The sequence below is a fragment of the Cladophialophora immunda genome (genome assembly GCF_000835495.1).
Source record: "Cladophialophora immunda strain CBS 83496 unplaced genomic scaffold supercont1.6, whole genome shotgun sequence".
NCBI classification, from domain to species: domain Eukaryota; kingdom Fungi; phylum Ascomycota; class Eurotiomycetes; order Chaetothyriales; family Herpotrichiellaceae; genus Cladophialophora; species Cladophialophora immunda.
The window spans coordinates 2,188,359-2,204,365 of NW_015622546.1; the positions used below are offsets into that span (position 1 = coordinate 2,188,359).

At 54.6% G+C, this 16,007-nt stretch overlaps 3 protein-coding genes across 3 annotated transcripts; all 3 read right to left on the reverse strand.

The window, feature by feature from the left end:
• Nucleotides 1-408: 408 nt before the first annotated feature.
• On the reverse strand, nucleotides 409-1,169 carry PV07_10311 (uncharacterized protein; the record flags this gene model as incomplete). Its single annotated transcript, XM_016397632.1, has 2 exons — nucleotides 409-546; nucleotides 636-1,169. The coding sequence occupies 2 exons, from the start codon at nucleotides 1,167-1,169 to the stop codon at nucleotides 409-411; spliced, it is 672 nt and encodes a 223-aa protein (XP_016244823.1).
• A 1,439-nt stretch (nucleotides 1,170-2,608) lies between these two features.
• Nucleotides 2,609-4,390, reverse strand: PV07_10312 (uncharacterized protein). The gene is made up of 4 exons (XM_016397633.1): nucleotides 3,647-4,390; nucleotides 3,443-3,583; nucleotides 3,021-3,368; nucleotides 2,609-2,938 (listed from the first exon to the last, which is right to left on the reverse strand). The coding sequence occupies exons 1-4, from the start codon at nucleotides 3,912-3,914 to the stop codon at nucleotides 2,898-2,900; spliced, it is 798 nt and encodes a 265-aa protein (XP_016244824.1). The 5' UTR covers nucleotides 3,915-4,390; the 3' UTR covers nucleotides 2,609-2,897.
• A 1,374-nt stretch (nucleotides 4,391-5,764) lies between these two features.
• PV07_10313 (uncharacterized protein) lies at nucleotides 5,765-10,825 on the reverse strand. Its single transcript, XM_016397634.1, has 6 exons — nucleotides 10,172-10,825; nucleotides 9,784-9,982; nucleotides 8,488-9,728; nucleotides 8,401-8,433; nucleotides 8,237-8,352; nucleotides 5,765-8,174 (listed from the first exon to the last, which is right to left on the reverse strand). The coding sequence occupies exons 1-6, from the start codon at nucleotides 10,244-10,246 to the stop codon at nucleotides 7,145-7,147; spliced, it is 2,694 nt and encodes an 897-aa protein (XP_016244825.1). The 5' UTR covers nucleotides 10,247-10,825; the 3' UTR covers nucleotides 5,765-7,144.
• Nucleotides 10,826-16,007: the final 5,182 nt, after the last annotated feature.

The window sequence follows — 16,007 nt, forward strand, 5'->3', positions numbered from 1 at the left end:
GCGTCTGTGTAGAAGGTCGTCCTGGCAGTCAACCAGCTGGTCAAGAAGTGCGTTGGAAAGACGGGCCGCCGACTCGACTTCGTGCCAGCATTTATGCTTTTCTCTGTCATGGCGCATCTATCGTCTCTTTATCCACGATTCCAAAACACTGAGGCAGCGACCAGGTCTTTGGTTTCATGCCAGCCGAAACAACGGCATTCTGTCGCAGAATGATCTTTGAGAACAAAGCGCCCCTGACTGAGATGGAAAAAAGCAAAAGCTGGCGCCCTTTGTTGATATGGCAAAGCCAGACAAGGGCAAAAAGGGCGGATGTCATCGTTTCTTTGTCGTTGCAATGGCCATGTCTCAGGTCCCGGCGTCGGCGATACCGTGTGTCTTCTCTTCGGGGGCAAGAGTATCCTCACGCCCCTAGTTCATAGGAATGTAGCCTTGGACCTGCCTGACCTGCTCGCACCACTTGAGGATCGCCGGCCACCGTGCGAGGTCGAATCCAGCATCGCCGGCAAGATGAGTGTAAGCAAAGAGGCAGATATCCGCGAGGGTGATCTATGGCCGCCTGTTTAGCCTGTATCCACAAAAGACAAAGAACTTCGCGACAAATATGGGCGCAGTCGAAGGATGGGGCAACTACTCACGCTGTCGCCCACAAACCACCCGTGTTCGCTCTTCGCCAGGTGATCCTCCATGCAATCCAGCGCCTGCTCCCCGGCGGCGAACTTGCCCTGGATCTGCACGCGGCGGGCTCCGTCCAGATCCCGCTCCCCGATGACGTGCACCCAGAACCGGAGCGTCGCGATGTTGACCTCGTGCTGGTTCTGCTCGAAGAACATCCAGCGCAGCATCTCGGCGCGCCGCAGCGGGTCCCGGGGGATGAGGGGGCCCACCACTTGTGGCGATGATGATGGTGACGAGGAGCAGGAGGCCGAGGCCGCGTCGGCGAGGTAGAAGCACGCGGCGTTGCTTTCGGGCAGGAACGTGGAGTCCCCGACCTGGAGGACGGGCACCCTGCCAAAGGAGGAGACGGTGTGGAGGAACTCGGCCGTCCGTGTCTCCCCCTTGAGGATCGAGTAGAGACGGCGCTCCAGCGGGATGCCCAGCAACGCCGCCGTCAAGCGGATCTTGTAGCAATTCCCCGAGATGGGCTCCTCGTGAAGCACGAACGTGTCCATCTGGGAACGATGTGGAAATCCAATCAAAACGTTTTTTCGCGCTGGTTCAGGGGGGAGAAAACACCCCTATGCATGTAGCCGGTGAGGAGATAGATGCTCGTTTGTGTAAAAAAAAAAAAACAAGTTGCAAACCACCCCAAAACCACCTTTGGCTTCTCTGGAAGAAACGCAAAGGCTCTTTGTCGAGGTTGACTTCTCTAGAAGGGCTTCCGTCAGTCGCACTCACCGGTAGATATGCTGTGGGATGAATGAATGAATAGTCATGATCTTGTCATCGCGGCGCTAAAACACGCCCTTCGGAATGGGTTGCATGGTCCTTCTGCCCAGGCACACACACACACACACACACACACACATTCAAATAGGAAACTCGTCCTTGTGCCGCCTCTCTAGGGTCCGCAATGCCTCGAATCAATGCGAAAGGGCAGTCAACGAGGGGGTGCTGTCAATCGTGACGGTCCAGAAATCGCGGATGCTGAGCCCAACCCCAGGGTTGGTTGGACACGCGAGTTCCACCAAAATCCCAAATTGAGGGGGTGGGGAGGGGGACGGTGAAGGGGGGGGAGTTGTAGTTGTCTCTTTTATACCATCCACGCTGCTAGGCGGATGACATGTTAGGCTGTCTCGAGAGGCGCGCGGGGGACCCCTTTTGTCTCGCGAGAGCTGAAGTTCGATCCGAAGAGTTCGTCTGACGCGGATGTTATTACTGCCAATGCCCGCCTCCCAGGAAAACGGATCATTCAACTGGTCCACGAAAACCTTTTGCGAGCATCCGTGCTTTAATGGGCGCGGAGAAGGTTGGACTCCTCCTCCTCCTCCTCCGGAAAATGAATCCACGATTCAGATCTCGCCGTTTACCTCAAGCCCCGGAGCTGCGTGCGCAGCTTTGATTCGTCCCGGGAGTCCCTTGCCCTGGCCTGCCCTGGCCTGCCCTGGTGCATGCATTCGTGTGCGAGTTGCTTGCAAACACGGGCAGGGATGGAGACTACCCAGAGTGCCAGGATATGTAGATCTTGATCTCGAGCAACGCCATGCCGTCCGTATTCGATCGGGTCCTTGCAGTAGTCGGTACCGGTAGTCGTCGAAGATAGATAGGGCTACCAGAACGTCGGAGAGTCGGCGGTGGTTCTGCCCGTGGCTTGCCCGATGCGGTATTGGTCCACGGAGTGGCCGCAGCGTGAAAATATCCCATAGCATGAAGTTTGGGGAGTGGCATGTCCGCGCACTTGTTCCAAAATGTGGGTAGCGGTAATTCCCAGAGGTATCGATACAGGCTTCATCTTGTTTGGTGGTATAGCAGACAGCAATCCAAAGGACAAACTACGGAGATGAGGTCAGACTGTGTGGGTGACAGGGGGGGGGATGGCGTCACGTGTACCTGCCAACGGGACGCACGGGGGCGAGGGGGACCAGATCAGTTTAAGAGTCACGGGTAGGGATATGGGTGGTAAAGATAATTCTATTTCATTTCCAATCTGGCTCTTGGTCATCGTGTGTCTAAGCCCGTGGTTCGTTCCCGCCTGGACATGCACCCCGGTTCCCAACATCCAAATCATTCAACCCATGAAGGAGGAGGCTTTTCTACCCAACCGACTTGTGCTAAATCCCAAGAAGAACTTTTTTTTCTTTGACTGCTGAAAAAGCACGCTCTGGGAAGCCAAAATATTCTCAGCGAATACCAAAAAAAAAAGCTCATGATGGAAAGAAGGTGACCAGCAGGAGAGCCGTTTAGGCAATGCCGCTACCACCGGTGAGAGTGATGATTTGGCCTAGAAGATTGAAAGAGAGTTACGGTTAGTGGCGAGATCAAAATAAAACAGAACACCACGGCAGATTGCGGGCCAGACTCACCGTTGATCCATTCGCTGTCGGGGTGGCACAGGAACATGACAACCTTGGCAATGTCGTCCGGAACGGCGCATCGGCCCAGAGGAATGAGTTTGGCGATGCCAGCCTCGATCACCTCGATGGGGGTTTCCTTGGTGGCACCGGGGGAATAATGCCAGGCATTCTGGGCGAACATGTCGGTCTTGATACCGCCGGGGGCGATGGCGTTGGCGGTGATGCGTCGTGGACCACCGTCGGCGGCGAAGGAGCGAGCAAAGCCCTCGACGGCGGATTTGGATCCAGCATACAGTGCGTGGTTGGGGACACCCAGACGTGCAGCAATGGACGACATGAAGATGATGCGGCCTCCGTCTGGACAAAGGACCCTCGTCAGCCAAAAGGGGATCCGAAATCGGATGCAGGGTCCCTCGGTCTTCTTCACTCACCGCTAAGGTACTTCAGAGCATGTTGGCCGACGAAGAACTGAGCACGAGTGTTGAGGCCGAACACTTGGTCGTACAGCTCCTCGGTGACGTCCTCGGGCTTGGAGAAGGCCTCCATGCCGGCGTTGTTGATGACAATGTCGACTGTGGAAGGTCAGCACGTGATCCCGGCCTGGGTTGCGGTGTGGGTTTCGAGGGCCGACTTACGCTTGCCAAAGTGCTTGATGGCCTCCTCAAAGAGCTTGGTGATCTCGGGGACTTTGGAGATGTTGGCCTGGATGGCAACAGCCTTGCCGCCGGCCTTCTCAATCTCGGCCACGGTGGCCAGAGCGGGCTTGGCCGAGCTGGCATAGTTGATGCAGACAGCAGCACCACGCTCAGCCAGGGTTTTGGCAAGACCCGAACCAAGACCACGGCCGGCGCCGGTGATCAGGGCAACCTTGCCGTCGAGGCGGATCTGGGATTTGCCGCTCATGTTGTTGTTGGCGAGTTTCTGGCCGGGTAAGCAGGCGGTGAGACACGAATTGGACGGGGTGAGAGCGAGCGAGCGAGCGAGCGAGACGAGATATCCGACAAGTGAATGACGGACAAGTCTATATCAGATGATGATGATGGCGAGTGATACTGAAGCACTGAGGATGGCTGAGGGTGGAGGAGGAAGACAGTTTGATGTTTTGACGAACTTGACCGCCAAAAGCAGGGGGAAGAAAGAAATAGCAGTTTGTTCAATGCACAATATATGAGAGCGAGCGAAAATAGGGGGCCAGATTCTACTAAGGGGGAGAGTTTGTGTGTGGCGGCTCTCACTCTTTCCCGACACTAGCCCGGAGTGCGACCACGACCGCGACTACGCTGCTACTATTGATTGTGTTGTCCTCGTAACGCTGCTGCAAGGTCGGTGAGTCGGGCCAAATGGGTTGAGGGAGGGGGAGGGTCTAGGGCCTGGCAGCCTCACCGACGGTGGACGGTTCGCGCGTCGATGGAGAGCAAATGGACCAGTCGAGACGGCTGCTGGCGAACCCGTCCATATCGAGTCGAGGCGGTGAAGAGTGCTTGATGTTGTTGGGCTGCTGCGGGGCAGGCCGCCGAGGGGGCTCTTCAGAGTAATAATAAGAACGATGGAGGGGCTGCGGTGGGTGACAAACGTGATCATCGGGCAGCCTCACCGTTTTGCAGATGGAGGGGAGATCTGGCGGGGGGGGGGGGGAAGGGAAAACTTCCAGTGATTGTCCAAAGTAAAAAGGGGATGTTTGATTGATGACGGGTACAGAAATAGATTGCGGATGAAGAAAGCGACTCAGTAGTAGTAGTCGTAGTTGTAGTAGACAAGGCTCGAAGCTCTGCCGCGGCCATCGGGCAGTCACCACGGAATATGTACAAGTATGAAGGCAGCTCCTGGGGCGGAGAGACGCCAACAACTAACTACCCAAGCATGTGTGCAGGCAGGGCCAGGGAAGACTGCGGTTCCTATCAACGAACTACTACTACGAGTCCTTGCAGCATGTTCGACTGTTGAGAAGACTCTGGCCTCGGAAGTCCGGCGGACTGCCCTTGAGCAATGCTGGAGTTGAGAGTTCATCGCAGAGCACATTGGGCACATGCTTGGCTGCTGCGCCGCCCATTGAGTTCGTGCTGAAGATCAATCGACTCGTCATCCCAAACTCATCCAACTCCTCAGCCAACATGTTTGACTTTGGACACGGTAGTCACCTTCTCTATCGAACCAAGCCTTCTCTCCGATGTCTCAGATTCCAAGATTTGGTTTGATGCTCGAGCTTGATGGCGCCGCCGTGAAATATGGTTTGATTTTCTGTCGTGGGTTATATTACCGCCTGCGTATTCACCAGTACCGCGCCATGTACCGGCCGTTGCTGCGCCTAGCCGTTCCTGGGCCTCGAGAGTCCGACCGCTAGCAGGGGGCTGGCTTTTAGCGCCCGTGGTCCCTTGCTGCGCTCCCTGGCCCCCCTGCCCCCCTGCTCCCCTGCCCCCCTCCATCTTCCTCCCCTCCATTTTTAGCAGTTCCACCTTTTGTCTTGTGCCTGGCATTTGTCTTCGATAATGTCCTCGTATTCTTGTTGGGTGTCTGGCGTCATCAGAGACAGTCGCTTTGTTGTCTCAGCCATTGGCAATGTCGGTTCAACAATGCCCCTTTTTGCCTGATGCCAAGGTTGTCTCTCATGTGAGGGGTCAGGCATCACTTCCTCCCAGGTGCACCTATCCTCCGTGCTCCGTTCGCTCGCCGTCCGTGCCTTAACACCTTAGCACGTATACGGTAGCTGGGTGAGGGGTCAAGCAAGGCTTCCTCTCCAAAGCCTGAGACTGGTAGATTCGCCTCACACGACCTTATGCCTTATGACTGCCCGCATTCGTACTTCAGCCTCAGGCAAGGCTGCTCCTCAGCTGGCTCGATATCCCTTCTTCCCTCCATCTCCTCGTTCTATAGTATGCCTTTAGATTTCATACTCACAACAAAACCAAACCCAAGGACAAACACCCACTAGCTAGTATCCTCCTGAGACGAACCCCGTCTCTAACTCCGTAGCTCCTAAATCTGGCCCTACTGGTCCCTTCCTCTTCCCCCATCTATAGCACATTGTGTCCTTGTAGCCCTCGCTCCGGCCCCGACCACTGTCTCGTTTTAAAAGATCCGCTCCTAGAACGGACCAGACTATGACTTGCTAAAGTCCTGAAGCACGCTGACATTGGGCTTAGACGGCCCAATGCTCCCCAGTTCCCCAGCATTCTACCGGCCGTCTAATTTCCAACAAACCACCGGTTGATCTTCATTTGGCGTGCTACGGCTAGATCTAACGTCGATCGAGCGGAGTCCACGCTGTCGGAACCACGTCTTGTCCGATTGCCCGACATATATCTTCGTCGTCGACCAATGCTTGCGCTCCTCCATATGCTTTGCGTCGATGGAGTTTCATACCACCGAACCTTGGTTCTGGCACCGCCCATAGTGGTTCCGACCGTGATGCAATCCTCTCTTTAGTGCGTCTCTTGTTGTTTGCGAAAATGTGTGCCAACTCGGTCGTGCCCGCTTGGTGCCCCCTGTGTTGGCTCCCGAAATTCCACTCGGGTCCTCATAAAGCCCCGGTAGCCCCAACTTCACCTGTCCCAAGGTTTCCAAAGTCTTCTGGTCCTTGTCTTTTCAGAGGGCGGCGAGAAGGAGCACAAGACCACGGCGAAGCTGAGATATGAGAGCGGGTTTCAAAAGATTCTTCCAATTCATACGGGCTGATCTGCAACTCCCTTGGCTTTCCTTGACACCAAACTAGGTTCGACCCATACCCAGAAGCAAGACCACGACATGAAAATCGACGTACGCCCAACAATTACCTTCCTCCCACAGTATATACCTGACAATTAAATCCCTCCCGGAGTCTCGTTGAGCCTGTTCAATCTTCCCGCCTGAAAGCAAGACATTGGAGTCAACAATCCCGAGAACGTCTCTGCCGCTCATACCATTAGGATTTAAGGGTCCCGTCGTCTAGAACGCCGGTAATGCTCTCGTCATCATCAAACGACATGAGACGTATATTCATCAACTGTACAAGAGGCGGAAACATCACGCCGTATCGAGAAGAAGGGTGGAAATGGCGCATTAAGGTGCCGAGGCGAGAGCGTCGCGTTCAAGACAAGGAGGCCACTGGGCCAGTGGTCATGATGTGTATCTGCCGGCGCTGCTGTCGGCGCCGACTCTCACATATCTTTCCAGCTTGCCATGAAGATGCGGAGTTTGCGTTTGATGCCATCCGTCAGTCGCATCGAGGAGTCGTCATCCAGAACCTCAACGCAATGTTGCAGCAGATTTGAAGGGACATCCATGGGGGCAAGAGATCCATCCGGTCGTGTCAGCATGGGAGTACCTTCTTGGTATTTCATATATCTGCTGATGGCCTCGTTCTCGGGAGTCAAATCATCAATTGCAAACGGCCGGTCAGGCTCGGCCGGACCATGCGTGGGCGAGAACCGGCCATTGCCGTTCGCCATGCTGGTAGCCCATCCGGTCAGTGCCACCCGATACACTGCACCTGCCCACCACGGCGGGCGGACGGGATGGGGCATTGACCGGATCAAGCGAAGTATCTGTCCGCAATGGAAGAAGGCCTCTTCCGGTTGGTCTATACAACGCATCTGCAACCACGATGCGTATCGGAATGAGCCAAGAGCAACCTCGCGTCGAGCAAACTGCTCGATGTCCTTGAAGCTGGTGATGGCGTTGAGTGAAATTAGGTGATACATGATTAGGTTTGCACATGTCGTCCAACATGTGCCTTTGTTGCCCGCGAAACTTTGCTTGCTAATCGAATACCAATGCTGCAGTAAGGAAGAGATCTCCTCCAAACGAGCCTTGGTCGCCGCCTTCGACACCGCGCGGGATGCTTTGGCGTGGTTCCCACCGTCAGGTAGGCACGTAATGAATTGACGGAGCTGGCATACTTGAGCCTGGATAGGGTGCAAGAGCAATCGAAGCTGAGTTGGTGAGAGCTCCTTGCCCGCCAAGTCTCCGTCAACGAAGCTGGTGAAAAAGTCTCTGACGGACGCTGGACTTTGGTATGTCGACCCATGGGCTTTGTCGAACAACTCAAGCCACTCTGATGCGGTCTCCGCATGCCAAAGGTCGTCAGAGTCGGGCATGGGGGCATGGAGGTTTACGATGGATAGTAAGGGGGTGGTGTCGGAGAACAGGCTCATCTCCTGATCGACAATCACCCATGAATGAGCGAGCCTTATTACTCCGGTCAGCATGACATGACGAGACGGCTTCTCTTGACTGGGGAGATAACTCACCTGTGTTTGCCCTCGTGCTCCTTCCAATCCTCCCAGACCCTTTCCGGATCCTGCACAAGACTTTCAGCAGTGACCGACCATTCGTCAGCTTCAAGCATGCCGGAGTGCGCCAACATCTAGGAAAAGTCAGAGAAAACGCTTCAGCCACCAGGAGAATGACTCACAGCTAAGTACATGCCGCGTTGACCCATGGCCATCTATTTCTTGAGTTAGGGACAGAGTTCGATCGAAATATCTGGCGTTCGACTTACATCCATATGCCACTTGTCACCCGACCATGCGGCGAGGCAGGTGAACAAGAGAGCAGACCGGAGCACCAAGATCTCACGGGCTTGGAGCACGTCCTTCTCGATCATGTCAAAGAGTGAGATTCTGCAAGCTTCTGTCAAGCCACTGGCAATGTATCTGGCCTCGACTGTGGCTGTTGCTGAGGCTCCAGAGGCGACCATAAGCAGGATCAGGAGACTTGCAGCCTTGCTGTTGTTTGATCCCATGAAAACATTGGGGTCCAGTCGGCCGGCGGGCACTGATGAGTAGTAGGGCTCATATCGAACCACGTAACTCCTCAAAAAGTACTGCATCACATCTGGGGGTGGTAGCATCAAGAAGGCATCTCGGCTGGAATCCGGACTTGACGGCGTGTCCTCTCGAGCTGCGTGATCGGCCTTGTGAATATCCAGGGCTTTATGCAGGAAACTTTGAGTGATGGCGAGCAATTTCTCTCGAGACCATCCTACGATTGGTTCAGTGGCAATTTTTCGCTCTGTGGCGATGTCCAGAGAAGACTCATCGAGTTGAGCTGTCCATGCCGTCCAGGTAGCCTGGTTACGGAGTGTCTGAGCGAGGCCTTCCAGGTAAATGGAGGCCGTCTTTGGTGGAGCAAACGAATATTGTTTGTCGACCCGGTTGCATTGGAAAAATGGCCAGGCATGATGGGCAGCCACCACAGCATCGGGCTCCTGTAGGCCACTTGTGGTAGAAGAGCTGGACGGCGAGAGGCCGGCTGGGGGCCTGTACTGCAAGTGACTCTGAGGGCTTTCCAGATCCATTCGAAGGGGAAAGGGTGTCGCTCCGTCCGGAATCTGGATGGGGAGAGGAATATGGGTTGGGGTCGGAATTCCCATCTTACTATGCAGCAGGAATTGGTCCGCATGGTCTTGCATCATGGTTGGAGGGCTCATGAAGTCCGTGAGGATGTTGGTTGAGTCGAAATCTAGCATGCTCGGCTGAGCACCGCTCATAGCTAAGAAATGACTGTCGCTTTCATGATCGTAAGGGGTTCCATGCATTTGTATGAAGTTATCCATATGAGACATATTGGGCATCATGGGGGTGATTGGGATAGTCATCTCTGGAGGTGTTTGTGTGAAGCCAGCTCTCAGCATTCGCGGCTCTATATCTGCGCCGAACACGGCCGGAGCAATTGGTATTGGGTGGTTTGTGTCCGGGAGGCTCAACCGGTGTTGAGGTAGGGGACGTGGGCCCATACTGTCTGCCATGGTCATTTAGTATCCAGCCTCAGCACGCGGGAAAAGGGTTAGGCTCACTGGGAGAGACTCCGTTGACGCCGGGGTTTGGAGCAGAGAAGTGAGACATTTGTGATACATGGAATGAGGCAGAGGAATGCAGAGCACGCTCTGAGTTTGGGCGTGGGAGAGGATTGCGCCGATTGGGATTATGAGAGGAGCGACGAGTAGCCCGGGACTGGCATACAATCTGTTTGCTCACACATCTTGAGCATGGGACCTATGACGCTGCTTGTTAGAACGGCTGCTGACATGCGAATATCGCAGAGCTAGACATGATCTCTCCATGGGCTTGCGAAATGCCGGGAGGGCGAGGCATTCTGATGTTCTTCCACAACCCGCTGCCTCGCACCGACACCTCTCCCCCTCCGCTGAAGCATAGAGTATCTTCTCGGCGAGTCAAACTGACCTTCTTGTCACACTTTGCTTTTGCTTTTGCGCAGTGAACGCAGGCAATCGGCATGCGTTCTGTGGGCGAGTCCATACTGTAAGGACTTGGGCAGAGAGAGTCGAGTATAACGTAAAGAAACCCTGATGTTCAGGACGGCATACAAGACATCCGCAAGGTGCCGTCGGTCGGTATGCTTGTGCCCGTTTCCCTTTCTTTCTCAATGTAGAGTGAGAGGAAGTGGCTTGGAGTCTGAGCCTGACGAAGACAGGAGGCTCATACAGATTGGGGCGGAAGGCTGACGGCGAGGTTGGAACCAAATTAGCATTATCTGTAGGGGCTGAGACCAAACGATAGAGAGATAGGACAATTGCTGATAGCGTTGCAAGCGAATGTGGACAATTTCCAACGAGAGAGTCAACGAGAGGCAGGTGGGAGCAACGGTGCTGTGAGCGAGAGTAAGGATAAAGAGAAAAACACGAGCATATACAACGAGGAGGACGCAGTCAGATGCAAAAAAGATCGACGGATGATGGATGAATGGAGACACATGAGATTCTCGAGAGGGAGAGTTGAAGCATGAGGGCCGCGAACACGAACCACTAACCACTCGACTGTGAGTGGGCGCGGCAAAAGTTGACCAGGGACAAGGAAGGGGCAGGCAGGGCTGGGAGGGGAGGGAGGGGATTGGGGGGGTGGGAGTTGTGCAGATGGCCAGGGCCCTAATCTTTTTTTTCTCTTGGGTGCGGCTTGTGGGCGAGTCGATTGCTGAATCGTTGCAGCAACAGCCCTTTTCCTGCAGGCGGGCTTTAGGTGGGCTGGGGAGTGGGTGGGTGGGATGTTTAGGTGTGAGTGGAGGGCTAGCGGGCGTGGTTGAGCTCATAGGGCAGAAACCAACAATTACCGTTTCGTGTGTTTTGGCGGTAATGTCCAATGGTATCAATACCAGGTGAGCAGGTTCAAAGCCTCTCTCTTCGCTCTCTTCACGCTCTACGAACTAGCCTCTGCTTGAACTGGCTCCAGGCCTAGGCTTCAGCTGTCGATCGTTCTGGGAAAGAGTGCAGCTTGGGTGCTGTGATGACGGCATGCATATCGCTCCACCTGTTCGAAGGCCTCTCTCTCTCTCTCCCTTGTTCTCTGTTTGCCCTGGTCATTTTCTTTCGTTGGTCCCGTCCCAAGGCCCGATCTTGCTCTGTTCAATGCACATGGTTGCGCCGTTGCTCGCATTGTTCGACCAGTAACCGGGGGAGAGAATGCAGCCAGTGCTGGCGACGAGCAAGGAGCTCTTGTTCCCTTCGAGGGAGGCTTGCACTTTCGGGCGAATGGCTCCCGCCAATAGATTATGGTTAATTGAGACCACAAACCCAAACCAGGCAAAAGGGATGCACGCCGAGGGTGCTTTTTGGGCGTTCGAGGGCTGCGAGGGCTGATTATTGGTGTGCCCGGCCTGAAATGCGCCCAGAGAATGCAGCAGCCGCAACCTGGAATGCCTGCTGGCCATCCGTCCGTCGCCGCGCGCTGCGCCCTTGACCCCCACCACACCTCTCGTCCTCTTTGGCAGCTTCACCTCGGAAAGAAAGGGCAGCCATCTCCGCCATGCAGCTTGCGGCTTGCGGCATGCAGCATGCACCCATCACCCATCGTGGGAACGACAGAGTTCAATTGTCACGGCCCGAAATAGCATGGGGGCGATTCTTCACCAGGCTCCTTCTTCCCCAATGCGTCCACCCTTCAGCTTTCGCAGCTTCGTATGCTGCACCTCACTGCCCGAAACTGTCAAGAGGCAAGTTGATCGTATGCAAGGGTTTTGTTCAGGCCTGTGACTTGTGGCCCGGCCGCTTGCCTCTCTGGAGGGCAGTTACGAATGCGAGGTGCAGGCTGAGACGGTGGATAGCAGTGGACTGATGCTTCTTCCCTCTGCCAGAAGGCTGTTCCTTGTCTCGTCCCCATCCCATCCAAACCATGACTAAACCATGTTGGACCAATTTGTCTACCACATAGCATGATGTCGTCAAGGATCTCGCATCGGCTACCTTTGGAGCCAGAGTAAGACACGGCAACCGTGCTGTTCCTTTCTTGTTGTTAGACCCCTCGCACTTTTCCCGTCTTCGACCTCCAACTACCCCGGCCCTGGGCTCCCGTTTGGTGAGCTTCCCCGGTCCTGGCAATGGAAACCATGCCGTCTTGTCGTGCTGCTGATGGTTGCACGAGATAATGACACCATGCGCGCTATGGTCCACTGTTCCTGTCAGAGGAGGATCACCGCAAGCCACGTCTACCTCCTACTACTACTCCTCCAACCTGGCTTCATTCCGCGCTGCACCGTCAGTCTGGCTGTTGTTTTTTGCCAAACCCAGGCTAGAAAACAAACGACCCATTATTTTTGGTCTACCACAGACATACGTACTCGTACTGTAGTACCGGCTCGCCAAAGAAAAAACACGGCTAGGCCAGCCGTTGCGCTGTACTTGCGCCTCGATTCTACTACTGCTGGCTTCTTGATTTGGCAAGCTGCCTTGGCGAGCCGTGACGCTACTGGATATCGGAATGTGCCAGCAACTGCCCATTTTACGGGTTGATGCGACAAGATCGTCCGCCAGTGGTCACCGCCCTCAGCCAGCCAGCCAGCCAGCCATCCGGCCATCGTTGGAGCCGCACACGTAAAAGCGAAGCAGGTCAGGACTTTGCTGCGTCTCCTCCGAGCTGCGCATGTGTTTGATGTCAAAAGGCCTAGCAACCGAGCTCCTCCCCGTCCGGCATCTCGTAAAACGCCTGCCAGCTCATCCTCTTCACGTATTTCACAATTTGACAAAGGGATAGGGTGTGGGGAAATCAGTTACCTTCGGGGATTAGGTCGCCGGGGATACAGTATGGAGGACAAACCAGCTCGTTCTGTAGAAAGGTTCGTGGGTGACTTGCTCCCACCAGGCTGAGTTGTCGAAAGAGTACCTGTTTGGCCCTGTCTCTATCTATTACCCTATCTCCTCGGCCTTAGTATTATCACTGTCAGACTAGGTAGTAGAATGCCTTCGAACCTCGGGCACGCTACCATGACCAGACTGGTCCAAGTCTTGCAAACACTATACCTCTCGTCTCTCGAGATTCGTTACACCTTTTGGGACTCCGCAACCGGCCTCCCGCGTCCGCCTCACCCAGGATCGTCTTGTCTAACCTGTTCCCTCGAAGTCGCCGATAACGAAGATAATACCACTGGACAATTGCCTTTTCATAAGGAATGCTTTGCTATTCGTCTGATATCTCTCAAATCTCGGCCCAGAATCTTTCATTTTTGTGCTTGACGAGCCGCGAGATCTCCACCTGCAGGGCCATATTTGGAACTCTATGGAGGAGTGTGGGAGTTTTGCCGGCCCCAATCCCACCCAGCTCCCCCAGGCACTGCCATTCGGAACCGAATGGACAACCGCAGGATTTCAAGATCCCGCCCCTCGACTCTTGTTATAGAAATGATGAATCAACGACAATCATCGGCACCGCTGGGACGGCGCTGGATTCGTCACCACCACCCCAAGGGACTCTTTTTGGCGTGGGCAGTGTGGTGTTTGACCATTGGAGATTTTCCATCCCTCCTCCATTTCCAGATCTCCCGCCCAGCTCTCATTCACGGGCACCGGCTGGAAATGGCTCACGTCGATCTCCAATATGTTCACGTTGATTACCCGTCCCCGTCCTGACAAAGCTATGCAATGTTACATGAGACACCTGCTCGTACCGCTTGAGCCTCGGAATGTGACTTCAAGCTGCAAGGCCCGTCACGCAATCGAGGCACCGAAAGAAGTCGGGATTGCCTTGCCGGAGCAGCGATATTGCGATCGATATTGAACCCATTATGGATCCTATTACCCTCGCTTAAGGCAAAGGGAAGGGGCAGAAGGACATATCCAGACCGCCCGCCTGAGTCAGCCTGATATGGAGCTCGTGCAGTTGCCCAGATCGGATCGGGCATGCTCACATCGCACGCCAAGGCAGACAGGGCCGGCCGAATTGTCGCTCTGACCGGGATATTGCCGAAATTCATAGCAATTGATCGGCTCATTTTTATGCTCCATGGGGTTTTGTCACCCAAGCAAGCACTACGAACACCAGCACTGCGCGCCTTGCGAACATCAGGCCCCTTAGTGCCGAGGCGCCTTGTACCCTTTGAGGTACAAACTTTTCCTGCGACCACTGGGGTATGCCTACATACAAGCTGCCGCTGAAATGCGTGTTGTCAGATCTTGTAAGCGACCTCTTGCCGCGGTCCATCCCTTACTTGAAAAGGGGAAAACATATCCCATCACTGGTTTGACGGCGTTACAAATCGCTATCAGAGACCCGGAGTATAGCTGCGTCGTTGGGAAGCTCGTCCCGACAGGGTTTATGACTCGTTGAATCTCTCCGACCTCGCTTGCGGCAAGGCCCCGAATACGCCCTTTCCCACAGGTGAATAATGTGGCTCTTCGCGGCACGGGTCTTGATACGCTCGCAACGTAGCAATTGACCAAGGCTGCGCGCGCTGGGGAAATCAGTCGCTGGCAACCGTGCCGCCCCGTGGCTCCTGGATCCTGCGGGAGAAGGCTGGATGTGTGCTTCTCCTCGCGGCACGTCTCCGGTCATATTTTAGGCAACACCCTCGTCATACTAAACGTGGCTTGCTAAAATTGAAGGATCGTTATTGGTACTGAAAGACAAAAAAGAAATCGTGAATCTCGATACGGGTCCTTTCTGCCTTTTTCACGTCCAATGCGTTCGGTAAGTTTCAAATTACCAGGCTGCCCGTGTCTCTCCAACTTCTCAGAGTTGTAAAATGTGGTTCGACGCACAAATGCTCTGCGACTCAGAGTTGACGGGAGAGAACAATCTGATTGGATACCAATACTGTGCTTCCGACCCCGTTACTTGTTGTCGTCGCCCGACGTTGCACAGCATATGAAGAACTATTGACGCGTAGGTAGTTGGTTTGCATTTTCTGAGCACCTGTCACAACCTGAATTGATTGCAACCGCTGTGAAGCGTTCTCAGCACCCGGGAGACGGTCACGGGGTCCAAAATGTTTGGAATTGTCACACCATGAATGCGCGGTTGCAAACTGGTCTGGCCTGGAACAGGTGCTCGCTTCCCGACCACGAAAATGCGATCACGTCGCGGTACAACTTGCGTTTTCCGGCAAAGCCGACCGCAAGAACAGGGCGAGTTGGGTTCAACAGGCATCGCTGTTCGGGGGGTGAAGTGTTATCTCTACAGCAGCAGGATTGGATTTGTTTCAGATCCTTCACGGGTTGGCTCGAACTGTCAAGTTGTTGGTCAACCCCAATCGCGTGGCGACTCGTTGTTGCATGAAATGCTGGTCCAACAGGCTCGGGATGCGCGAAACTAATTGATGCGCCAGGTCGGGGTGTATTATGTCAAAAGATGGGCCTCCTGCAGCCATTATCGGAAGTTATCTGCCTAATCTTCCGGGAGAGTGGCTGGCCTTTATCACGGTCGAAGTCGGTGAGTGAAAAAAAAATAATTCGCCTGGCAGTCGATCCGAGTCCCCGGAAATCCAATAGGGTATAACCACGTTTCTCAGAGGAAGATGCATTCCTGTTTCGGATGGGGGTTTGATTCTTTTGGGGAGCACAATCGACGACTCGATGACCCCCCAATGCACACCGCCACCGATGGTGCAAGGCTAGTTTCCTGAATGAAGATACGAAAATATCCGGGTTCAGGGTCCTTGAATCTTGCGGAGATCAAATCCGACTGCCGAAGTTCATGACGCTTAGACTCACTCGCAGTGGGGTCTCAGTTTGAGAGTCTTCAGATCCATCACGAAGGGGGGGGGGACGCCTGGAGGGGTTGAAGGGTTGAATCAAGC